At 40.6% G+C, this 27,250-nt stretch overlaps 1 protein-coding gene across 3 annotated transcripts in view; it reads right to left on the bottom strand.

The window, feature by feature from the left end:
- MTUS2 (microtubule associated scaffold protein 2) overlaps positions 1-27,250 on the bottom strand; it is a 429,948-nt gene that overhangs the window by 178,001 nt on the left and 224,697 nt on the right. For all 3 annotated transcript variants that reach the window (XR_012426783.1, XM_045377128.3, XM_045377130.3), the window contains exon 4: positions 16,951-17,112. Coding sequence is in view for 2 of the 3 variants with exons in the window: in XM_045377128.3 (XP_045233063.2) it covers positions 16,951-17,112 (162 nt within the window). In the remaining variant the exon portion in view is untranslated. The remainder of the gene's footprint in view (positions 1-16,950; positions 17,113-27,250) is intronic.

Here is a 27,250-nt window from a genome sequence, read left to right as displayed (position 1 = left end):
TTATGTGCCTAGAGGTATTTATAGTATTCTCTGATAGTTGTTTGTATTTCTGTAGAGCCAGTGGTAATATCCCCCTTATCATTTCTGATTGTGTTTATTTGATTCTTCTCTCTTTTCTTCTTTATTAGTCTAGCCGGTAGTCTATCTTTTTATTACTTTTTTTTCACAAAACAAACTTCTGGATTTGTTGACTTTTTAACGGGTTTTTCATGTCTGTATCTCCTTCAGTCTGCTCTGATATTGGTTAATCCTTGTCTTTTACTAGCTTTGGGGTTTGCTTGCTTTTGGTTCTCTAGTTCTTTTACTTGAGATGTTAGGTTGTTAATTTATGATCTTTCTAGCTTTTTGACATAGACGTTCAGTGCTATACATTTCCCTCTTAATACTGCTTTAGTTGCAACCCAGAGATTCTGGTACATTGTCTCTTTGTTTTCATTAGTTTCAAAGAATTTCTTGATTTCTGCCTTAATTTCATTTTTACCTAAGAGTCATTCAGAAGCAGATTGTTCAGTTTCCATGTAGTTTTTTGTTTTTAAGTAAGTTTCTTCATCTTGAATTCTAGTTTGATTGTGCTGTAGTCTGAAAGACTGTTATGATTTTTTTTTTTTTTACATTTGCCGAGGAGTGTTTTACTTCTGATTATGTGATCAATTTTAGAGTAAGTGCCATGTGATGACAAGAAGAATGTATATTCTGTTGTTTTTCAATGGACAGTTCTGTAGATATTATCAGGTCCATTTGATCCAGAGCGGAGTTCAGATCCTGAATATCTTTGTTAATTTTCTGTTTTGATAATCTGCCTAATATTGTCAGTGGGGTGTTAAAGTCTCCCACTATTATTCTGTGGGAGTTTAAGTCCCTTAGCAGGTCTCTAGGAACTCGCTTTATGAATCTGTATGCTCACGTATTGGGTGCATATATATTTAGAATAGTTAGCTCTTCTTGTTGAATTAAACCCTTTACCATTATGTAATGCCCTTCACCTTGTTTTAAATCTTTGTTGGTTTATAGTCCGCTTTGTCAGAAACTAGCATTACTACCTCTGCTTTTTTTCTGTTTTCCATTAGCGTGGTAAATTTTCCTCCATCCCTTTATTTTGAGCCTATTTCTATGGGTGTCATTTCATGTGAGATGGGTCTCTTGAAGACAGCATATTGATGGGTTTTGGCTCTTTATCCAGCTTGCCATTATGTGCTTTTTAATCAGGGTAGTTAGCACATATACATTTTAGATTACTATTGTTATGTGTAAATTTGATCCGGTCATCATGATGCTAGTTGGTTATTTTTCAGACTTTTTTAATGTGGTTGCTTCATAGTGCCCCTGCTCTGTGTACTTCAGTGTGTTTTTGTAGTAGCTGGTATTGGTTTTTCCCTTCCATATTTTGTGCTTCCTTCAGGAGCTCTTGCAAGGCAGGCCTGGTGGTGATGAACTCCCTAAGCATTTGCTTGTCTGTAAAGGATCTTAGTTCTTCACTTATGAAACTTAATTTGGCCAGATCTGAAATTCTGGGTTGGAAATTCTTTTAAGAATGTTTAATATTGGCCTCCAATCTCTTCTGGCTTGTAGATTTTCTTGTAGAAGTCTACTGTTAGTCTGATGGGTTTCCCTTTGTAGGTGACCTGGTATTTCTCTCTGGCTGCCCTTAACATTTTTCCTTTCATTTCAATCTTGGAGAATCTGATGATTCTGTGTCTTGGGGTTGCTCTTCTCATGGAGTATCTTACTTGGATTCTCTGCATTTACTGAATTTGAATGTTGGCCTGTCTTGTTAGTTTGGGGAAGTTCTCCTGGATGACATCCTGCAGTATGTTCTCCAACTTGGTTCCATTCTCCCCATCTTTTTTCAGGTACCCCAATCAGTCATAGGTTTGTTCTCTTTACATAATCTCATAGTTTTCAGAGACTTTGTTCATTGCTTTTCATTCTTTTTTCTCTATTCTTGTCTGCCTGTCTTATTTCAGAAAGATAGTCTTCAAGCTCTGAGATTCTTTCCTTCTCTTTGTCCATTCTGCTGTGATTGCTCTGTGCCACTCCCAGGTGGGCCGTCAGCACCCCCACCTTTTCTTCATTCTCTGTGGGTTGTGGTGTTTGCCTTCTTTATTCTCTGTGGGTTGTGCTGTTTGCCTTCTTCATTCTCTGTGGGTTGTGTTGTTTGCCTTCTTCATTCTCTGTGGGTTGTGTTGCTTGCCTACTCAGTCACATTGTGAGATCTGGATATTTCAACGGAAGGTGCTGGATTCATTTGCCCCTTTTCATTCCTCTGAGTGCTGGAGACTGCAGCTGCTTCTAATCAGCCATCTTGGATCCATCTCCAAAATCTAATTTCTAATGTGATGGTATGGAAGGTGGGGCCTTTGAGAGGTGATTAAATCATAAGAGTGAAGCTCTCAGGAATGGGATTAGTGCTTTTATAAAACAGGCCCCCCAAAGCTCATTTGCACCTTCTACCAGGTGAGGACACAGCAAGGCGGCACCATCTATGAGGAATGGTCTCTTACCAGATATTAAATCTTCCAGTGCCTTCATTTTGGGATTCCCAGCCATAATTATTGGAAATAAATGTTTATTGTTTATAAGCCACCCAGTTTACGGTATTTTATTAAAGCAGCCTGAACAGACTAAGATAAAACCTATGGATTATAAGCACTGTGCTAGCATATCCAGTCATTAACAAATGAAGTTGGTGTTATTTTCCTTTTTCCAATGAGGAATTCAAGGATCAGAGAAGTTAAATAATTGAATCAGGGTCACACAGCAATTAGTGGTAATCTCGGTCTAACTTCAAAGCTCATTTCTTGTTTCCCATGCCATACAAATTCTGTGATAGAAACTGACAATTCACACTGTAGATTATTAATAAAGTTGTTCCATTCCTTTGAATACAAATCATGTAGAGACAGAAATATGGCCAAGGTGGCTTTTTTTAACCCAAAAATGTGTAGACAGCTCTTTAAAAACGTGTCTATAACTTGCCATGTTTTTCCCAGGTTGTAGGCACAAAGCAGCACATGCTGGCAGCTGAGGCAGGCTGGGCCTCTGCTGGGTGACTCTGGGCCACAGCAGCTGTGTAAAGAGGGCCACCACCATCAGAATCACACCATTCCAGGCCTACAGAAAAGGTCAATGAGAGCTGCTGCAGGGTCCTAGACAGGAGAATGACAGGCCCAGTCTGGCATCTGAAAGGTGAAAGGCTACCACCAACAGTTGGGGGTGGGGGGCAAGCTGGAGGGCTTTCCGCTCATCCCTCACTTCAGCTAGGCTGGTTGGGTGACTACTGATTAGCAAAGTGTGGGCCCAAAGTGGTTCTCAACATGAATTTGCTGACTGGTGGGTTAAAGATGGAAGATGTGAAGGCTTTGCAATACCAAATAAATATGTCACTCTTCTCCAGTTATCTTCTAGAATGGATGACTGGCATTTGTCTCCTTCTTCCAGTGCCTTGATCTTGGATGTTCCAGCCTCCAGAACTGTGAGAAATAAATGTTTGTTGTTTATAAGCCACTCAGTCTCTATTTTTTTATAGTAGCTTGAATAGACTAAGATAAAACCTATGGATGATAAGCTCTGTGCTAGTGTATCCAGCCATGAATGAATTAGGTTGCATTCATTTCCTTCTTATTGTTTCATCTTTTACTACATCCCATGAAGAACCACTGTCTTCAAACAATACAGCCCATGAAGACTTCACATCAAACACTTCAAATACTACTCTTAGTATTTGGTAATTCTTCAATGTAATATAGCTAGTAGAATATATAAGTCTGAAAAGAAATGGAAAGTTTTAAAACAGTGGCATGTAATTAAAAGTTTCATGCTCCTTATACTAAGAAATTGGGCCATATGATGGTAGCAATTTGCATAAGAATGCATTTATAGTACAGTAGGCAGATTTCTGAAACATACAAATGTTGAAAATCACAATAGAAAATGCAGCTCCAAAAGACCATTTGCATTAATTACTGTTGCACAAGCTCCCATAGGCTCCTCAAGGCTGACAAGCAGAGTGGACAAAATACCATGTGTGTAACCTTTTAAATACAATATGTGTAACACTCTTAAATGAAAATTAGGATTTTAGTATCCTACTTTTGAAGAGCCTCCACAAAAGGTTTCACAGCAGCCTACAGGGGGCTTAATATTAAGGTGGGTCACAAGAGTGTTATAAATTCTCTTCTGGCACTATAGGTATGTCCTGTAATGCCTTCCAAATTATCTAAAATTACCTAAAGTACTATTCTTGCTATTGTTTTGATGAAACCATTTTAAAGGCATAGCAGAGAAAGATAAATGGAACTTTTACTTGGATTCTTCTGTGACATTTCAATGATAATAGCTAAATAGTACCCTGAGCCACTTAATTTGTAAGACAGGATGAGGTTATTAGGGTTTTAAAATCAAGTGCCCCCCCCCAAAATGCAAATTGTTCCACTGAATTTTACTGGACTGCCCAGTAATATTAGAGACTAATTAAACTGCTGTGAATTTTCTGTGCAATTTTTTTTTCATGCTGCCTTTAGACCATTTCACAGCTTGCAAGTTTCTACATAGAAGGGTTGGGAAAAAATGGGGGAGCATATATTTTCAAATTTACAAGGTATCTAATTGTTAGCAGCCCTAGTTCAAGATTTCAAGGGGAGCAAGGTTTGAGAAATCTCTAGCTTTACAAAGAAACAACTCACATCATTAACCTGAATGGATGCAGTTCCCCATCATCACTGGCCACTTCTATGAAAGCTGTAGGTCTCTGCCAGCATGTTTTCTGTGCACTATGTTATGTCTCTGCACTACATGGCCTTGTTGGACACTCACTTCCCTTTCACAGTGCTTAGCATAAACGTAATTCAATAATTAAGCATGTAAGTACAAGTTTCATGTTGCTCTTTCCTGTGACCCCCATCAGCTCCACAGAGACAAGGACTGTGTCTTATTCACCATGATTTCCCCAGGTATCTAACAAAGTGTTCAGCTTGAAGAGGGTATGCAATCAATATTTGTTGAACAAACGGAGGCCCATCCAAATGTTCACTGATCCTTAGTCTCTGGAGGTCTGAGAGTTGACTTCGGTGTCGCAGTCTGTGATTCCTAGTGCTTCCTGGCTTTCCTTCTTCTGGCCAGAAAGAACAGCAGACAGACCATCTAAGACATGCACTCATGTGGCTCTCCCAGTGATGAAGTAGACAGTTCCTTTAACCAGAAATTGTATACATCATCTCCATTATATTTTCCTGTCTCTGTGATCTCATGCAAAGAAATGGAACTCATATTTATTATATTTAGTATTCTCCCACAAAGATTCTTTTTAAACACTTCTATTCTCCGACAACCTCTTCTATCCCCAAACTAATTGCTGGTTCCCTGTTGGCTTCACAATGCCAAATAAGTTGACACTGTTCAATTAATAAATAAACAAATGAGCTGAATAGACAACCCTCAGAAAAGATATACAAATGGCCACCAGGTATATAAAAAATGTTTATCATCACTAATCATCATGGAAATGCAAATCAAACCATATTGAGATCATCTCACCCCAGTTAAAAGGGTCATCATCCAAAAGACAAAAAGTAACAAATGTTGGTGAGAACAGGCTCCGGTGTGTGATGTCCCCCTTGCTGTGTCCAAGTGATCTCATTGTTCAATTCCCACCTATGAGTGAGAACATACGGTGTTTGGTTTTCTGTTCTTGCAACAGTTTGCTGAGAATGATGGTTTCCAGCTGCATCCATGTCCCTACAAAGGACATGAACTCATCCCTTTTTATGGCTGCATAGTATTCCATGGTATATATGTGCCACATTTTCTTAATCCAGTCTGTCATTGATAGACATTTGGGTTGGTTCCAAGTCCTTGCTATTGTGAATAGTGCCGCAATAAATATACGTGTGCATGTGTCTTTATAGTAGCATGATTTGCTATCCTTTGGGTATATCCCCAGTAATGGGATGGCTGGGTCACATGGTATTTCTAGGTCTAGATCCTTGAGGAATCACCACACTGTTCTCCACAGTGGTTGAACTAGTTTACAGTCCCACCAACAGTGTAAAAGTGTTCCTATTTCTCCACATCCTCTCCAGCACCTGTTGTTTCCTGACTTTTTAATGATTGCCATTCTAACTGGTGTGAGATGGTATCTCATTGTGGTTTTGATTTGCATTTCTCTGATGACCGGTGATGACGAGCATTTTCTCATGTATCTGTTGGCTGTATAAATGAAACTGAATCCTTTCCTTACTCCTTATACAAAAATTAATTCAAGATGGATTAGAGACTTAAATGTTAGACCTAAAACCACAAAAACTCTAGAAGAAAACCTAAGCAATACCATTCAGGACATAGGCACGGTTAAGGACTTCATGACTAAAACACCAAAAGCAATGGCAACAAAAGCCAAAATTGACAAACAGAATCTAATTAAACTAAAGAGCTTCTGCACAGCAAAAGAAACTACCATCAGAGTGAACAGGCAACCTACAGAATGGGAGAAAATTTTTGCAATCTACTCATCTGACAAAGGGCTAATATCCAGAACCTACAAAGAACTCAAACAAATTTACAAGAGAAAAACAAACAACCCCATCAAAAAGTGGGCAAAGGCTGTTCTAATTATCTTTGAATCCAAGTCACCTGTGCCTTAAAGCAAGCACTCAGATGTTTGTTCAATGAGTGAACCAGAAAAGAATCACTCACCAAAAACTCACAACAGAAATCTAGGTTAAAGGAAACAGCCCAAGTACTTCCAGGGTATGTTCTATTGTAGGTACACGTTGAGTGGACAACAGGGGGTGACCCTAATTGAGCAGGTGATGCTGACATGCAAGAGCTCAGCCATCATCAGCTTAGAGCCACCAAGGGAAGGAAGCAAAGTATCACAGCTGAGAAATGTTTCCAACAAGGGTTAAAACAACAAGAGTTTGTGTTATCTCAGTAATTAAAATAACTCAAACATCTCGCAGTCCCAAGAACTCCAGTTATTTGGGATTTAACTACAATCGGCATGCCTACCTTCAGCTTTTTAATTAGCTTGATAACAGAACATGGTAATGTGAAAACTGGATCTCATTTTAGAAACTGGACTTTATTTAAAAACCAATGGGATACATGCAAAGCTAAAATCCTGAAATAAAATTTACCTTTTAGCAGCAATGATTTTGAAATGCAAGGAGGCCTTAGATGTTAGAGTTGGATGAAACTGAGAAGAGAAAGTCCCGGTCACATTTAAAATGAGTTTCTGCTTTGTTTTCCCAACTACGTCCTGCCTTGACAACTCAATTCCATTTGCTCTGGGTTTTTAGGCAATATGTGTGGCCTCCCATCTGAGCTGGGAAACAAAATGAAGGCCTCTTCCTCATGGATCTTAGTCTCCTGATAATGAAAGAAGAAGGACACGACATATTCTAAACCAGTGAGCCCTATGACCTCAACCATCTCATGAGGTCAGCAGGACCAGCCGGCTGATGCAGGTGATCGCCTGTGAGCTCAGCTCAAAGGCTGGAAAAGGCAGAGCCGCCAGGGGTTGCTGGACGCCTGCGATGTTCCCAGGGAGCCACAGCGGAGGGTCTGCCCAGTGGTTGGCACGGGGTTCTCTGCTGTGTAAACAAATCTTTGTTCTAAAACACCCTAGTACCTCCCCGCTGAGTCAATGATGCAAAAATGTCTACAAAGTTTTATGCCTTTTGAAAATAAAAAACGGAGGCTTAAAACACCATTGAAATTAGTTTCTCAGTAGATTTGGGCCAAGACTCAGGAACTGTCCACGGCGTGTCTCAATGGCTCTCCAGTGGCTGGGGCTGCCCCTCACTGTGGGCCCTGGAGGAGGAGACCACAGGGTTAACAACAGTGGAGAGAGGAAACTAGGAGAGAGGTGCGCTGGGGGCGGCTGTGAGCTGCCTCTACCAGGCGGGCTCTGTGATTTGCTATCAGTGTCTAAGAAGCAACCTTCTCCGAACCGTTCCACAAGAGACTAGGAACCGGTAGGTTCTCGGGGTACCTGCTGGAACCCATACTAACAGAAGGGCAAAGGGCACGTCTCTCACTTATCTTAAATGTCTGGTTTGTCTTGTTGCTTCATTACGTGACCATGTGCCACAAGACACAGGGACTTTCTGAGTACTCATTATGGCAAGCGCTCTCAAATCACTAGAGAAATCACAACTTTCATTCATTCGGCAGGTATTTGTTGAGAGCCTGCTTTGTGCTGGGCAAACCCTAGTACCTCCCCACTGAGTCAATGATGCAAAAATGTATACAAAGTTTTATGCCTTTATATACATTTGTGCTAAGGATTTGGGGATGAGTACACCAGCCACGACTGCACATACAGGGCAGAGAGACGTTAGCCAATCTCAGACATCATTAGACAACTAAACTCGTCAGCAGAGCTACGAGGGGAAGAGCCCTGAACAGGCAACATTTAGGTCAAGACCTGAAGGAGAGACAGGTGTCACCAGAGTAAGGAGAGGAAGCGGGAACAGGTTGTGGGGGAGGGAATGTGTATCAGAGATGTTCGTAGCAGAGGCACTTACAGGAAAGGGAAAGCAAGATGCAGCCTGTTTTCAGGGAACTCCCAACTTAAAGGGAACATGACCTAGGAAAGAGCTACCTTTTAACCGGTAAGTAAATATTACGGGTTTCTGGACAAAGGCAGGAAAAATAATCACTTAGAGAAAGGCGCTGAAAGTATTACAGGGGCTTTTCACTTTGCACTTTTTCTCCCCTAACTTTGGAATTGTACAGGCATCTTTATTGAAGGTATGTGGAACCACAGGTAAATTCTTTATTGCAACAGGGTTTGCCTCTGCACTAGTGAATGCAGGTTTCTGAGGGGGAAATTCAGGGGAAAAAGAAATTTTGATCATGGGCAGAGCAGAATGCAGGCTGTGGAGGTGGGGTAAAGCAAAAACATCAATAAATACCAATTCTGGAGAGTACATGGTAGGTTTCATTAAAACACCTCTTCTGCCTATGAGAGACTGGAAGGGGTCTGTACCCTCTAAAATTTCTTCACATTTCAGTTAACCCTCTAAAACTCAAATAGCCTTTATGAAATGCCTACTTTGGGCAAGGCGCGATGGCTCACGCCTGTAATCCCAGCACTTTGGGAGGCCGAGGTGGGTGGATCACGAGGTCAGGAGTTCAAGATCAGCCCGGCCAAGATGGTGAAACCCTGTCTCTACTAAAAATAAAAAAAAAATTACGTGGGTGCAGTGGTGAGTGCCTGTAATCCCAGCCACTCAGGAGGCTGAGGCAGGAGAATCACTCGAACTCGGGAGGCAGAGGTTGCAGTGAGCCGAGATCACACCACTGAACTCCAGGCTGGGCAACGGAACAAGACTCCGTCTCAAAAAGAAAAAAGAAATGCCAACTTTGTTCTATGTCCTTTCATTTATGTTAATTCTCAGAACAATCCCATGGAGTAGGAACTATTATCCCCACACATGTTTTAACTGACTGAGAAATACGGAAAGACTCCTTAATGTTGATTTGTCTCGAGTCCGGTGGCTGAGACAGGCAGAGCTGGATCCAGCCTCTTTGCAGGAGTGAAGCATCTTTACCATCCCATCCATTAGTCCATACTTGAGCTTTGCTGTTTTTACAGATATAAGGCTGTTTAGTCACATATCTGTAAAAGCTAAAGCAGTTTATACCACATGCTTCAATTACTGCTTAGTCCTGGAGCTCTGATGAGCATCAGCGCTCCTGAACCAAAATCTTCTACAGTTACATGGTAGGAAAAAGGGGTATTTCAATTTGTTATATAAAAATAGGAGAACATGTATTTATTTTTTATAAAGGTTTTTAAAACCCAGCTGGATTTGTTTTTGCATAAGCAAAGTCAATCCAGAAAAAGTAGTGGTGCAAAACCACCCCTGGGACAAAGAGTGGATGTGGCTGTTCTGCAGTCTCCGAGTCTGCTTCAAAGGCAGCAGGTGGAATGCTGAGACCAGGTGTAGGTGTTACTCTGTGATGATGGACAGGCATCTGGGGAGTGCCCTGCTGTTCTGACGTTCTCACTAGGGACTCAGTAGGTAGTGGAGGGGCAGAATGCGAGTTAACCATTTTGTCAAAACCCCCAGAATCCATCTCCCAAGTCAAGTGGAGCCTCCAGCCTTAGACAAAGCCAAGGTGGTGCAGCTCCTTTCCAATGTCAGCCCTCTCATCCCATGCTGCAGGCCGTGGCTTCCTGCCCTAGTGCCACCCCTGCCACCTAATAGGCCTGGCTGCAGGACTTCTTTACTTTTCCCACCTCCACTCCCTCCTTTTCTTGACATTTCTATACACAGAGGCAAGTGTCACTCATTCTAAAAAGCAAGAATTTCCTTTGCCCACTTCCCCTTTAAGCTACCACCCTATTCTCCTTCCTTTCCCTTTCCAGTCCTCAAAGAACAGTCTGAGCTCACCGCTTCCATTTCCTCAGCTGCTGCCCCTCTCTGTGCTCTGAAAGCTCTTCTTTCTCCAGATGAGCCTTCTTCATCTGCTGCTTCCATTTTGGTATTAGCAAGGTGGCAATCCCAGTTACCTTTGCCCTTTCCATGTCCTCCCCAGCAAACTCACATCCCCATTGCCTCCATTCCCAGAGCCATGATGATGACCCCATGAATTCCACATGGAAATCTCCAACTCAAAACTTCCCTTAGAGCTCTTGGCTTATTCCACTGTCTACTGGACACTGCTAGATGGAGGTTTCCCAGGCACCTCAAACTCATCTCATCTGAAGCTAAATTTACTGTCTTTCCTCTACACTTGTCCTCCTTTTGCCTTCAGTCTAGTCACTAAGCCATTCAGTTGTATAAGTGAGGGAGCCTGCAGCCCCCTGACCAGGCCTGACACGTGTCAGGCTGTACAACAGCTCATTAAAACATTGGTCAACGTTTTAATACTTGTTTCTTTGTGCTTCTCCGCCATCAGCCTGTGAACCCTGTGGGGACAGGAATCGTGTCTCACTCATCTGCACATCTCAGAACATCCTATCCCGCAGCATAATACCCGGTCACCTCATCACTGAATTGGGAAATGTGGAACAACTATTCAATGTGCTTTAGTCTGAAACAGGAAGAAAAAGCCATTATCACACTCATAAAAGTTTATACCTAGGACAGCAAGTCTAGCAAATATCAGATGCCTGTAGGGCAGCTTGAAAGAGTGTTTGAGTTTTCAACAAAGAAAGGGAAAGCTCATCATAAGAAGGGACAAGCATGTTTACAGACTTAAAATTTTGCCTCTGGAGAAAATAACACACATGTGTTCAGCGAGGGAGGGCTGGGTGAATGTTTACATGCGCATGCGCGCGCACACACACACACGCATGCACACACACACACACACACACAGAGTGATGCCAGCTTTTAAGGAAAGTAGCACACTTCTTAAAAATGCATTATTTTATGGAAAACGCAAATAGTGTGGTGTGTGCTCCGCCACAAGCGAGAGTAGGGAAGGACCATACAGAGGTTAAGGCATCCCCACTGGAACTCCTAACCTGGTAATCTCAAAGAGAGCCGGGCCTGAAGCACAAAGCCCTGGGCATCGCCCTGCTTAACACCATCCCCCGTTCACACACATGCAATCTGTTGGTAATGGACAAACTGCAGCCCACAGATGGAATTCTGAGAGTCCTTAGCCAGATATTTATGCTATTATTATAAGAAAAGGACAGGGAACATATACCACATCCATTTGTTTCTGGATGCCACTGTGTGACCTTGGACAACTCGTTTCACCTGAGTCTCACTTTCTGTTTCTGTAATCATTTCCTTGCCTACCTCTTAGGGTCTTCGTGAGAACCAAATTAGATTCTATATATTAGTGTTTTACAAAGTAATACAAAGTGGAAGAAAACTGTTATCAAGAGTGCATGGCTTGGTGGCTCATACCTGTAATCCCAGCACTTTGGGAGGCCAAGGCAGGCAGATCACCTGAGATCAGGAGTTCGAGACCAGCCTGGCCAACGTGGTGAAACCCCGTCTCTACTGAAAACACAAAAATTAACCGGGCGTGATGGCGGGTGCCTGTAATACCAGCTACTCAGGAGGCTGATGCAGGAGAATCTCTTGAACCCAGGAGGCGGAGGTTGCAGTGAGCTGAGATCATGTCACTGCACTCCAGCCTGGGTGACAAAGCCAGACTCTGTCTCAAATAAATTAGATAGATGATAGATAGATAGACAGACAGATAGATAGATAGATAGATAGTGCATGGCTTTCAGAAATCCCCTTTGGAGCAGAAACACTTGGAAAAGTAATGAAACTTACGGTCCCACTACCTGCCTTTCCTCTTTTCAACATCTGAAATACCTTATTTCCATTTAACTTCACTTCCATGAAAACAGCCATTCTCTCCACACATTTTACCATGCTATTATATAATTCTTTAAGCAGACACTAAAGTAGAGAGACCAGTCGAGTTAACTTACTGTATTCCATTACCCGGCTTCAACAATGAGCAACGTGTGGCCAGTTTTGTTTCATCTTTTATATCATAGACTCTGCTCACCACCATCCTAGGTTATTTTGAAGGAAATATCAGATAGCATTTCACATATGTGAATTTCTAAAACATGACCTTTTTTAAAAACATAGCCACAAATATATCATCAAACTCAAAATATTAACAATAATTCGGGTGCGGTGGCTCACGCCTGTAATCCCAGTACTTTGGGAAGCTGAGGTGGGCAAATCACCTGAGGTCAGAAGTTTGAGACCAGCCTGGCCAACGTGGTGAAACCCTATCTCTACTAAGAATACAAAAATTAGCCAGGCCTGGTGACACACACCTGTAATTCCAGCTACTTGGGAGACTAAGGCAGGAGAATCGCTTGAATGCAGAAGGTGGAGACTGCAGTGAGCCAAGAGTGTGCCACTGCACTCCAGCCTGGGCAACAGAGAGAGACTTGTCTAAAAACAATTAACAATAATTCCTTAATGTCACCACATAGCCAGTGTTCACATTTTCCCAACATCTTCAGAAGATTCTTTGAATTTCTGTTGGAATTTCAAATTTTTGTTCAAATGTTTGTTTGAATTAGGATCTCAAATTAGTTCCATACTGCAATTGGTTGATATGTTTACAATTTTTTGTAATCTACAGGTTCCCACGCCTTCTTGGTTTTCCCCAAAGATGTTTGGTTTTTATTTGTCACACTTTGTGTTGTTGTTGCTCTTGCTGAGTACCTCTGCCTCCTGGGTTCAGGAGCTTCCCAGAGTCTAGGTTTGCTGATTCAGTCCCCCTGGTGTTTTCAACGTGCTTCTCTGCATTCCTTTGTATTCCTAGTAAACCAGTGGTTAACTCCAGAGGCTGCACCAAATCCATTTCTCCCCCTAAGACTAATTCCCAGGTAATTTGTATATATTTCCATCAGGATACTTCGTAATGTCTGGTGATTCCTCATACTGATGAGCATTGCTTTTATCAACTCATTCATCAGAAGCAGCAAACAGGGCTGTGTAATCATGTGTTTTGTATCAGCTGCAATACTTTTATAAAGTGAAATTTCCCCCTCACCAGCTATTTGGTTATCTTGAGATAGACTGAGTAGGAGAAATTACTAAAAGGCTTTTCTTTTCCTTTATTTACCAGATTTTAAAATAATGAGGTCATTTCCTAGCATCTCCAATGTGACTAGTTTTGGAGGGTTTTTTTTGGTTTTGCTTTTTATCATATGCCCCCATGGATGGGTATTAATCCATTGTAAATACTAATCTTATTGATATTCAAAGTCTTTTTCAGTTTTTCTTCTGTTTTTTCTTTTTTACTAGCAGGAGCTTATTCAGGTTGACCCCTAAGTCCTTTCAACAGAATCCTCAGTTTTTATATTCTCCTTAGCCAGCTAGTATGGCAAGATGTTCTAGGATCTGCATTTCCTGTCCTAGACCTGAAACATCTGTTTCTTCAAGGATCCCTGTCTCCCTCTACTGGGAAGTCCCTTTAGTCATCACAACCTGGGCTCTAGGGGCGCTCATTATGACTGGTTTAGTCACCACTCACTACTTTCCAGTGGACAGAGCTGAGAATATTGTTTTAAAGATAAATTTCAGATGAGTTCTGACTTTATCGTATAATACCCCATCACATTTATCCCATAATACACACATTCAGAATAACAGCAGATGCAGAATCACGATACTCACACTACCACCAATAAGTTCAGATTTTCATTGCAATTATTTCTAAATCTGAGGTATATACCATTGAGAATGTACTTCTCTGTGTGGTTATGCCATCAATGGGCTATGCGATTACTTCCATTTGTTTAATTTCATGTTTGAGTTTTAGATATTACCTTTTAACATTTAGCGTATAATTGTGTAAAATATCTATGTAATTTCAAATCTACAAAACAAGGTGCACTCAAAATGTATCATTAGGCTTTATCTCTATTCTCTCCTTCTATTCCTTCTTTTACCCTGAAGGCCACCTTTTTTTTTTTTAATCTTAGCTTATTCTTCTATTGTTTTTTCTTAATATAAGTTCATATATAACATTTTCCTATTGTTTAGATAAAACATAGTCTACCACATTTTTTTCTCCATCTTTTATTGCTCAATGACCTCCTGGAAATCACTTTCTAGTAATGTTAATACATAGAGCTATTTCCCCACTCATATAACAGCTACTTAGTACTGCATCCTGTGGATATACCACAATCTGTTCAGTAAGCCCCCTATTAACGGACATTTGAGTTGTTTTCAGTCTTTTTCTACTTCAAAGAGTGCTGCAGTGAATCACTCCATGCACTGTATTCTTGTCAGTCTACCTTTGGGAAAGACTGCTCGGGGTGAGACTATTATGTCAAAGAATAAATGCATGTATGATTTTGTTAGATACTGCCAAACTCCTCTTCCTAGTTGTACCATTTTATATTCCCACCAAAAAATGTATGAGAATGCCTGTTTGCTTGCAGCCTCACAAATAGAATATGTTGTCAAACTTCTGGATTTTTGCCAGTATAATTGGTAGGGCGTTGGAATCTATTGTAGTTTCACTTTGCATTTTTCTTATCAGTGAGGCCGATTATTATCCCTTCATATGGCTAACAGCCCTTTGCCTATCTTTTTCTAAGAAGTGTCTTTTCAAATTCCTAACCCATTTTTCTACAAGTGGCTCACAAAGTGTAATTCCTAGTCTAGGGGCACCGCCTGGGAATTTGTTAGAAATGCAAATTCTCAAGCCCCAAACCAAACCTACTGAACCAATAACCCTGGGGATAGGGCCCAGTAATCTGTGTTTTTACAAGCCCCGCAGGTGACACGGATACACTCAAGCTTGAGAAACACTGGGCTATAGGGTTGATTCAACCACAGTGTTTTAACTTACCATAGGGTTGTCTAATTATTTTATAATTAAACCAAGGCCAAACTGTTAATAAATTGTAGCTGAAAGATTCAAATGCCATGTGATATCCATTCATTCATTTGTTGATTCAATAATTAACACATAGATGTTAAACACCTGCTGTGAGTCAGTCACTGTGGCAGGCAATGAGGATGCTGTGTTAAAACAGACACAGTTACCACCCCCAGAAGCTTACCTTCCCCCCAGGAAGAACAAAACTAAATGAGCCAATTTAAGTCTTAACAAAAGGAACTGCAAGGTGCTGCTAGAGCAAGAGGTTCCAGTTAGTCTAGTGGTCAGGGAGATGCAAAGTAAAATAACTTTGCGATAATACTTGACTCCCATCAAGGGGACCAAAATTCTAGAAAGGGATAACACCTCTTCCTAGCAGGGATATGGGTGGAGCCTCTCTGAAAGGCAATCTATCCATATCTATTAATGCATCAAACAAAGCAATACCACTCCAGGGAACTGATCCCACAGAAACAACGCCACCCACTCAAGGCTGTTTATTGCAGCATTGTTTGTTGTAGCAAATACTGGTTGCAAAATGAACGCCAACTAGTGAAGGAATGATTGAATACACCATGGCATATCCACAGCATGCAGCCATTGAAAAGAATGAGCCCGACCATGGCCAAGGGTATTTCTGTGACCTATACTGAGTAAGGAAAGCAACATGTAGAAAAATTGATATAATGCAGTCTCATTTAAAAATACCTATAAAACTCATACGTTTACATATGTATATACATTGATATGATGATACCTTGATACAAGCATAGGAAAAATACAGAGGAATAAACACTGATATGGATGAGCCATCTATGGTGAATTAGGGATCAACATTCATTCTACCATCCTGATAAATTTGCCTTCTATAGTGCAGAAAAAGAAAAGCTAGGAACAAGATACACAAACATCCTTGCAGGCAAAGAGATGCACTTGTGGGAGGGATGGGAGGAGAAGCACAGCAGGGGCCACACTGGTGCTGCCTGGGCACTTTCTGCTGACAAGCACCTGTGCTAGTTACACCTTTGAATCAGCTGAATTCTGCAGGTCCAGTCACTAACTTTGTGGGTATGCACAGGTGGGGCACAGGGATCAGTTTTGCTGGACTGAACCCTGCAGTCCAGTCTCGAGCCAACCCTACCATGGGAGCTGTGGATCCATCCCTGGATCCTAGCTTTGGAGATGTGAGCCTAGAGCCAGCAGAGGCATGGAGCTCCCGGACCGTTGCAGAGACAGCGCTTCTCTCGGGGCTGTGGGGCTCGTTCCTGGAGGCGCAGCCTGGAGCTTGCTCCTACAGTCCCTGCAGTGATATTGTGAGCACCCACTTCCCTGAGCCAAATGCCAATTTGCTTAAAATAGTTGGTTCTTGCTTTCTGAAACGGAAACTGTGTGATTCAAAGGGTTACCAGTCATGGGAAGAGTGAGAGGCAGTTATGAGAATTTAAACATGAATATACGAAAGTGCCTTAAAAGCAGTGATATTATGAACTATCATTTCACCAATCATCCCTTCTAAATAACTGATGTACACAGGGGCTTTCAAAAGACTTTTTATTAATGCAGAAAGGGCACGCCATCAGGGAGCCTCTCCAAGGCACAAAGTCTTACCAGCAGGTGTGGAAGTGGATTTTGGCGCTGGAAGTAAACTCCTGCGGGGTGCTGCCACACTGGAGGATGCTGGAGGGGCCACCCGGCCGGCCCCCTTGGGTGTGTCCTTAGAAGGCAGAGATGCCTTCAGAACCGGCTGTTCTTCATTCCCAAAGGTTGCACCTGTGGGAGGCAGACAGCGTGTTAATTATAACTTCATGAAAAATGGATGGAGCCCTCACCATTTGCACTTGCCAACCAATCCTACTGCCGTCATCTGCTTTAGAACTTGACCTGATTCTTAGTGAGTGACCTTGAAAAGTATTTTTCTGGAACCCTATGTGGAGAAGAACTCCCTTTAGTCACTGCATAAATATCTGTCACACAAATCCCGTGCACCAAAAGGGGCTCCACAAAAGCGAGGAGCAGCCTGCATGCACGCACGCACACACACAGACAGACACACACACACACACACGCAGAGTTCGCTTATGTGTAAATGTATGTGTATATAATAAACACTTATTTGATAACTCAGAGAATGAAGAGCCTTTCATTTTTGAAATACAGAGTGAGTGACGCAGGAGAAGTGAGTAGAGGAATATACACGGTACCATGAGCCCAGGAATTTTATTCAGAGCTCCTGAAACCCCGCTCATTTGACCCCCAGAAGAGGAGGCTTGGGATGAAGGTAGACGGGTAGGGAGCGTGGGGACAGAGAATCTCTCTGAAACTCAAGCAAGCTTTCTGTTTGAAAAGCGGAGGCCTCACCAAACTGGGAGGACCCTGAATTAGAGCCTAGTACTTCCAAGGTAGAAGACATTTATTGATAATTGCAGTTTACTAGTCAATTTAGAAAGAGCCTCTTTATAATCCACTGCTCTGAGACTCCGAGGATATGGCATACTGGGACTGTGTTTGTGTCAAATTTAAATATGCAAAGTTGTTTGGCTTAAACTTTTCTTCTATATCTTTCTAAACCTTGTGGTTAATACATTTTCAATCTCTTAAAGACAATGACATCACTATCTATTCTCTGTTAAAGGGTAACTCTTTCTAATAGACTTCTGAGTACAGCTGTGAAGCTAATCTATTAATTTAGAGAGCCTGAATGCACAGAGATTACCGCTTGTTTGGAATAGAACAGTCCAGTGGTAGGAATATGACTATCTACCATGAAAAGTAAGCCATGACAGCTGGAAGAAGTATACGACATTTTAGCAAAGGATTAAATTTTTTGTTTTCATCCTTTTCAAAGGTTAGTCTAAACATTCTATTTAGATAAGGCCTCCATAAAAAAGATAACATTATTAAAATGGCTTTAGTGTTTATAACATCCAGGCATTTTATTCAACCATTTAGAGTAAAAGATTGTTGCTTTTCTCCCTCTTAACACCTGAAATTCTGTTTAAAATTGTGGAGATTTCTGTTGTTTCTAAAGAAAAGCATATTTAGGAAGAAATCAAAGAATGTACTATTTCTTAAAACAAGACCTATGCCCTATAGTTCTTTTAAGGTGTTGTGCAAGGTTTTTAAAATAGTTCTACATAGGACTAAGAGAATGTATTTAACCTATGCAAAGAAAACAAATGCACTGAAACTCCATTGAAAGGATCTGCACTGTATCCTGGGTGTCAGATAAAAAATAATGCAGATAAAAAGTGTGTTTGATGCAAACCTAGCCAGGAAAAGCAACACCATGAACGTGCAAAAACAGTGAGCCTCAGCTTCTGAATTATCCAGTGGATGCACCAGTCCAGTGCTAGAACTCAGGGAATCTCTCAGGGGTTGAATGATATTTCACATGGGACATGGCTCAACCATTAGAAATATTTCACGAGTAATTATCTAATGTCTAGCCTCCTGCTGACATACTGCCAGAATAATCTGTTCACTGAAATGTGTAGCAGAAGCTGAATTGAGCCCAGAACCTCTCACAGAGTCTTTTATTTAACAATTTATGAAAAATTTTTTTTTTTTTTTGAGACGGAGTCTCGCTCTGTCGCCCAGGCTGGAGTGCAGTGGCGCGATCTCGGCTCACTGCAAGCTCCGCCTCCCGGGTTCACGCCATTCTCCTGCCTCAGCCTCCCGAGTAGCTGGGACTACAGGCACCCACAACCGCGCCCGGCTAATTTTTTGTATTTTTTTTTTTAGTAGAGACGGGGTTTCACCGTGGTCTCGATCTCCTGACCTTGTGATCCGCCCGCCTCGGCCTCCCAAAGCGCTGGGATTACAGGCGTGAGCCACCGCGCCCGGCCCGAAAATTTCTTAAGAAGAGAAATATTTTGTATCGTCTGTAGAGTTCAAATGCACTTGTATCAAATCCTCTTGCATCTGGCATCATTCTCTTACATGAAATTTATTATTCTGTGAACACGTCAATTTAGAGATTTGGCTGCTCTCCAGGCTGGGAAGTAATTCATCTGTTTGAAGTACAAGTATCAGGGAACTATGTACTTCCCTCTGAGGGAGGGCTTGAATTACCAAAAAATAAAATAATATAAAACACGATTCTTATCTATTATTGTGGGAGACAGCTGGCAATAAACAGTTCCACTCTTTGAAAACCGGCTTAAGTTGGCTGGTAATTAAAGATGCATTATTCAGTAAAGGAAAAGTACTCTGAATTTGGAAATGGCTGTTGAATTCTATAAATCCTCCAAGTACTTCACAATAATGCTGACAACATTAAACCATTGCCTGGTAAGAGGAAGAAAACAACTGGAAATAAACTGCTTCTGTGAGCCAGAAAAATGTTCTGGAGAATTCAGCCAGTGGAAATGGTTCACGTGGCTAATTCAGTCTTTTCATTCCCAACCAATCTGAACCGACTCCAGCCTGAACAACCCAGGAAATCTACCTACCCTTCCACTTGACCATAGCACAGCAGAAACATCAGCAAGGTGGTTCGTGGTGCAGATCTGGGAGCGAGATGGCTAGGGTTTGAATACCACCTCCTCTACCTATCGCCTCTCTTGCACCACAGTTTCTTCATTCATAAGCAGGGATAATGATAATCTACCTCACAGAGTTGTTGTGAGAATTAAAGAAGCTAATGGCAGGACAGTTTTTTTAAAGTTAATGTAAGAGTAGCTATGAAAAAATACTTAGTATCTGATATATAGTATGCTCTATGTGTTAGTTATTAATGTACACACTAATTCTAAGTTCTAGGGCTAAGTCATTACAACAAATCAGTTTTTCATGGGAAAACTATTTGGAAAGTATTCAACGATTAATATGAGATGGGCTGCTCGACATGAGAAGAAAGAAAAGGATTGAGGTAAATCTGATAATACCTGTAGTATGAAAGACTAAAGAGAAGAGAATATGATTGTCTTAAAAATAGATGATAAACGATTTCAGACGTAGAAAAAGGTGAGGATAATAACACTATTGACCATCAAGCTTAGGAAATATGAAACATCATCAATTCCATTGACAGTGAAAAACTGCTGGGATATAGGGAAGTTTGCTCAAGTTTCCTGGATATTCAAAATTGCTTTCCAAATTGCTTGTTGCAATTCACATTAACCAGAGGTAGTAAATGTAGCATCACTGAATTTTAATTTTGGCAACTGGTTTAATTTTATTAACTGGTTTTAATTTACAGGTTTCTGACAGGTGGCGAGATTCGAGATTTTTTTCACATAGTTATTGACTACTCAAGTTTTTCCCTTCCGTAAGATGCCCATTCATAACTTTTGCCCATAATTGAGGTGGTTAGCCTTACTTCTTTAAATAGTCTGGACACAACCTTTATTGGATTCTATATTGGGTATCAGTATATTGGATATTGATATATTTCAAATACTCTCCCAGTCTTTGGCTTGTCTTCACACTTATGGTGCCTTTATTCAGAACTTTCTCATTTTAATGCAATTGATTTTCATCAGTCTTTCTCTCCTGATTTGTACTTTGCTTGTCTTAGACTTTCAATCTCTCTCCTGAAATCATAAAGATGTTCTCCTACGTGCTGTTTGAAAAGTTTTAAAGTTCTATTTTCACATTTACAGTATCAATCCACCTAGAATGGTACATGGGGAAGAGACTGAATTTGTTGGTGTTATTTTCTACATAGCAGCCCGCTGTCCCAGGCCTTTATATTAAGTAGTCTAACTTCCTTGCATTATCTGCTGAGCCAGCTGTTACATGACAAGTTTCCATCCAAACATGATTTACTGGGGCAGACTCACAAACAATCCCACAATTTCAGTACTTAACATAGCAAAAGTTTAATTTGTGATCATGAATCATCTTTTGCAGGTGCTCTGGATGGGCTGCCTTGCGTGCTCTCCTTGGGAGAATTCAGGGATCAAAGCTCTCTTCATCTTGAGCTTTTGCCCTACTCTGGATCTCTTGAGAACTTAACATTCAGCTGGTAGACAGAGGAAAATGAACTGTTCACAGGAAGATTTCATGGGCCATGCCTGGAAGTGGCGTGTATCACTTCTGCCTTCAGTCTACTGGCTGGAAGTCAGTCACAAGAGCCAGCAAGGGAGGCTGGGAAATGTAGTTTAGTTTATGTCCAGGGGAAAAGGGAGTGGTGTGATGAACAAATATTCACTGTATGCCATGTGAGGCTCTATTTCTGAGTTCTCTGTTCCATTTCATCGGTCTATTTGTCTATCACTGTGCCAATACTATACCGCATTTATTCACTACAATGTAAGATCAGTCCTGGTATACTAAACCTGTATAAGACAAATATCACAACCTTGAACTTTGACTTTAAATACTGTCTTAACCATCTTTGGCCCTTTAGTTTTGCATATAAGTTCCAGAATCAGCTTGTTAAGTTCCATGAAAAATGTCAACACTTTCAATGGACACAATTAAGTCTTCTTTTCCCAACTGCAACTTAACTGAAAGAAGAGCAAGCACAGACATAAAATCAGCAAACATGCTGAGTAATAATTATACCCTAGAACCATGTTACATGATAGAGATACAAAGAAGGCTTAGTATCATGAAAAAATAAACATCAAAACAAGCGGCTCCAAAGAGGGGCAGCACTACTCCACTGGGGATCAACATTTATGAGGATAATTTGGACTGAGGCAATGCTGGCATTTAGTGGGTGGGGTTGTCAGAAGTTAGTGGGTGGGCTCTGTTTAGAAGACATGCAGAAATGTAAGACACCATACAGAACAGAGGTTAATAACTGTCAGTTAAAGGGTATGAAGTAGACAGAAAAGGCATTTCCAGTAAACAATCATATGTCATTGAAAGAATTTCCTTATACTATTCTTTTTCTTATTTATTTATTTATTTATTTATTTACTTATTTTGAGACAGAGTCTCCCTCTGTCCACCAGGCTGGAGTGCAGTGGCACAGTCTTGGCTCACTGCAACCTCTACCTCCTGGGTTCCAGTGATTTTCCTGCCTCACCCTCCCGAGTAGCTGGGACTACAGGCACCCACCACCATGGCCTGGCTAATTTTTGTATTTTTAGTAGAGATGAGGTTTCACCATGTTGGCCAGGCTGGTCTTGAACTCCTGACCTCAGGTGATCCACCCGCCTCGGCCTCCCAAAGTGCTTGGATTACAGGCGTGAGCCACCGTGCCCAGCCTCCTATACTATTCTTAAATATTGAGCTGATTGGTGGCCAGCTCATTCTCCTTAATTCCCTTCCTGTGCCCATGCCAGTGGGACTCTCTGCTTCCATCATACCGTTTTCCCCGAAGGATGAAGGTATTCCACTGCTCATGGAAACTAAAGGACTATAGCCTCTTGCTTCACTGCTGAACAGAGATCATCTTCTGTAGATATCTGAATCATCACATCATCAACTTACCATTTGGAAGGTAAGATCTCCTTCATTAGAGTAAAATAAAAGGTGTGTATATATATATATATACACACACACACACACACACACACACATATATATATATATATATATATATATATATATAAAAAACTGAAAAATTACGAGGTTATATATTCCACATGATTACAGAATCCAGCTGGGTCCAGTTCAATACATAAACCAAATCTCTCTATAATTTTCTCATTAAACTCTTAGGACAAACATGCTCTTTTCAGCATCAAATCCATGGGGAAGGCGATCTTCTTATTCTCCCTCCAGGGATAGTTCCTACAGTTCATTCCTCACAGTGTGTAGACACCCTGAGCTGATCAATTGCATCAATCAAAATCTCATGGACTTGAACTCCTACCTCACACCATAATTTGTTTTAAATTAGCAAAAACTGATTCAAAATAGATCTTAGATCTAAATGTAAGAGCTAAAAATATAAAACTCTTAGGAGAACACATAGGTGTAAATGTGAATGATCTTGGATTAGGCAATGGTTTCTTAGAATGTGACATCTAAAGCTCTAACAAGTTGAGAAGAAGACATATATCCCACTCCTAAGTACATACCCAAAAGAAAAGAAATCAGTGTATTGAAGAGATCTCTGCATCCCATGCTTGTTGCAGCACTACTCACAACTGCCAAAATTTGGAAGCAACCTAAGTGTTTATCAGTAGGTGAAGGGATAAAGAAAATGTGGTACATCTATACAATGGAGAACTATTCAGCCATAAAAAAGAATGGGGAGCCCTGTGATTTGCAACAACAGGGATGAAGCTGGAGGTCATTATATTAAGTGAAGTAAACCAGACACAGAAAGACAAATTTCCCATGTTCTCACTTATCTATGGGAGCTAAAAATTAAAACAACTAAACACATACAGATAAGAGTAGAAGAATGGTTATTAGAAGCTGGAAGGGTAGTGGTGCGTGGGAGCAGAGGTAGTAGGGATGGTTAATGGGTACAAAAAATAGAATAAATAAGATCTAGTATATAACAGGGTGACTATACATTTAAAAATAACTAAAAGAGTATAACTGGATTGTTTACAACACAAAGAATAAATGTCCGAGGTAATGGATACCCCATTTACCTGATTTGATTATTATGCATTGCATGCCTGTATCAAAATAGCTCATGTAACCCATAAATACACATACTATGTATCCACAAAAATTAAAAATATATTAAAAAAGAGTTTCTAAATCTATAAAACAAAAAAAAGAAGTGAATGGACTGCAATCAAATAAAAAATTTGTACTTCAGAGGACACTATTTAAAAAGTCAAAAGAATTCACAGAACTGGGGAAAATATTTGCAAGTCATATCTGATAAGGGTCTAGTTTACAAAATATATAAAGAATTTTTATCAGCTGAGCATGATGGCTCACACCTGTAATCATAGCACTTTGGGAGTCCAAGGCAGAGGATTGCTTGAGGCCAGAGTTTGAGACTAGCCTGGGCAACATAGTGAGACCCTGTCTCTACAAAAAAAAAAAAAAAAATTAGCTGGGGCATAGTGGTAAACAACTATAGTCCCAGCTACTTGGAGTTGGACGATCTCTGGAGTCCAGGAGGTCAAGGGTGCAGTGAGTTGTGATCACGCCACTGCACTCCAGCCTGGGTGGTAAAGTGAGACCCCGTCTCAAAAACAAAAAGAATTTCTATAAATTCAATAAAAAGCCAAATAACCCAATTAAAAATGAGAAAGGGATCTGAATAGACATTTCTCCAAAGAAGATCTATAAAATGTGAAATAAGTACATGAAAAGGTATGCACTTGTCATTAGGGAAATGCAGATCAAAACTACAATGAGATACCACTTCAAACCCAGTAGAATAGCTATAATTAAAATACAGACAACAAAAAGTATTGATGGGGATGTGGAGAAACTGAAATCTTCATACATTGCTGTGGGAGTATAAAATGGTGCAGCTGCTTTGGAAAAAAGGTTGGTAGTTTCTCAATATGTTAAACATAGAGTTGGCTGGGCACAGTGGCTCACACCTGTAATCTCAGCACTTTGGGAGGCAGAGGTGGGTGGATCACAGGGTCAGGAGATCGAGACCATGTTGACTAACACTGTGAAAACCCATCTCTACTAAAAATACAAAAAATTAGCCAGGCTTGGTGGTAGGCACCTGTAGTCTCAGCTACCCAGGAGGCTGAGGCAGAAGAATGGCATGAACTTGGGAGGTGGAGCTGGCAGTGAGCCGAGACCATGCCACTGCACTCCAACCTGGGTGACAGAGCGAGACTCCATCTCCAAAACAAACAAACAAATAAAAACAAAACAAACAAACAAAACCACAGAGTTACCATGTGATTTAGCAGTTCTGCTCCTAAGTATATGCCCAAGAAAACTGAAAACATATGTTCACATAAGAGCTTGTACATGAATGTTCACAGCAACATTATTCACAAGTCAAAAAGTGAAAACTACCCAAATGGCTCCCCATCAACTGATGAATGAATACCCTAAATATGGTATATCCATACCATGGAACATTATTCAGCCATAAGAAGAAATGAAGTGATGATATATGCCATATAACATGCATGAATCCTAAAAACATTCACAAAAGGACAAATATTATGTAATTACATTTCTATGAAATGTCCAGAATAGACAGAGAGACAGAAAGTTGATCAGTGGCTTTCAGGGGTTGGAGGGAAATGGAGTGACTGCTAATTGATACAGGGTTTCCTTCTGGGGTGATTAATTATGTTCTGGAATTAAATAGGGATGGTATTGCATAACCTTGTGAATATACTGAAAACCACTAACTTATATACTTTAAAGAGGTAAATTTTATGGTACTTGAATTATGTCTCAAAAAAGAAAAAAAAAAGTCTCAAAGGATTTTTCCTCTAGATCCCCTGGCTGTAACAAGTTCCTTAAATTGTGATTCAGCTCTTCACGTCTCCCCTGAGAGACTCCTAATGCTCTTTTCTGGTGATGTTTTTATTCCTATTCTCTGTCCCCTATCCCTGAATTGTGACTACAGTGAATTCCAACCAATCTGTCAAAGGGTTCTTCTGTCTTCTGATAATATATTCTTACATAATACTAAAAAAAAAGCATTCCTCAAACCTACTATTGCATCCCATGCATTAAAGCAAAATGTCCAAGCTCCTATGTAAGGAGGGTGATACTCAGCTTCTCCTTAAACCCCTTCACTTTTCTCTTACACTCCTGCAGAATTAGGTGTAAGTCTGAGCTGCTCTGGTCCTACATTACTGTTATGGTTTGAACATGTCTCCTCCAACATTCAGATGTTACTTGCCAGTGTGATGGTATTAAGAGATGGGGGCTTAAAGATGATTGGGCTATGAGGGCCTTTCCCTCATGAACGGTATTAAGGCCCTTATCAAAGAGGCTTCACATCGTATTTGGCACCTGGCCCTTCCTCCCTGCTTCCACATTAATTCTGCCATATGAGGACACGAAGTTCTTCCCCTCGGAGGGTGTAGCCCTCACTAGCTAACCAAACTTGCCAGTCCCTTGATCTTGGACTTCACAGTCTCCAGAACTGTGAGAAAGTAAGTTTCTGTTCTGTATTAATTACCCAGTCTATGGTATTTTGTTATAGCAGCACAAAGAAACTAGGACAGTTGCTGAAAAAGGAAGACACATGCAAATTCAGGCCAGAGAAGCCTGTGCTAAGGGAAGAAAAGTCCCTTGTAAAATTTTTGGGACTGGGAGGAGGAAGGTAGATTTATAGGTCACTTGACATCCCCCTACAAAGTAATGAGTGATTCCTATTCAACCGCCTCAAAACGATAATTGATTGTGACTGAAGTTTGAGTGAGAATTTAGGATTTCTGACCCATATTCGGTGCACTTTTCACTACTTCATTTATTGAGAATACCAGGAACTCAGCCTAAACTCTCAAAAGAAATAATGGCAACAGGGTATAAACACTAACCAGACCAAAATGAGGTTCTTAAGGAAGAGGAAGGCTGTAGAAGAAAAGCAAAACAGTCGTTAAGAAGAAGATGGCATCATAGCCAAACTCTAAGAAACAACTTTCACTGACTTTGAATATCAATATTATAATCAATAAATTACTCTCTTCACTGACTTTTTTTTTTTTTTTTTAACAATCCCAGGCAATCAAATTGTATAATGCTCTGGCTGCATGATTAGCTAATTGATGCATATTTCACTGACTTAGCAGCATTTATCACTGGGTGATAATATTTAGTTTAATTATTAAAGTACCAACTGAATGTTTTACTTCCCCATTCTGCATATTTTAACCAAAGCGTATATTTTCTTTCTCACATTAAAGGCCTAAAGTAAACCTGAGATCTTGTCATTGCAGCAAAACTATTTATTTCTTTTTCAAAATGAAATATTTGTCTAAGAAAAGTTGAGATTCCACAGAGAAAAAGTTAGATATGAAAAGTTTCAAATTCTGGATCTCTTTCAAAGAGGAAGCATTAAGACTAAGAGTGAGGGGGAAGTTTAGAAAGATGGCTTAAGCACAAT

The sequence above is a fragment of the Macaca fascicularis genome, chromosome 17 (genome assembly GCF_037993035.2).
Source record: "Macaca fascicularis isolate 582-1 chromosome 17, T2T-MFA8v1.1".
In the NCBI taxonomy this organism is placed as follows: domain Eukaryota; kingdom Metazoa; phylum Chordata; class Mammalia; order Primates; family Cercopithecidae; genus Macaca; species Macaca fascicularis.
The sequence above is the reverse complement of the archived record's forward strand: the minus strand, read 5'-3'. Positions and strand labels throughout refer to the sequence as shown.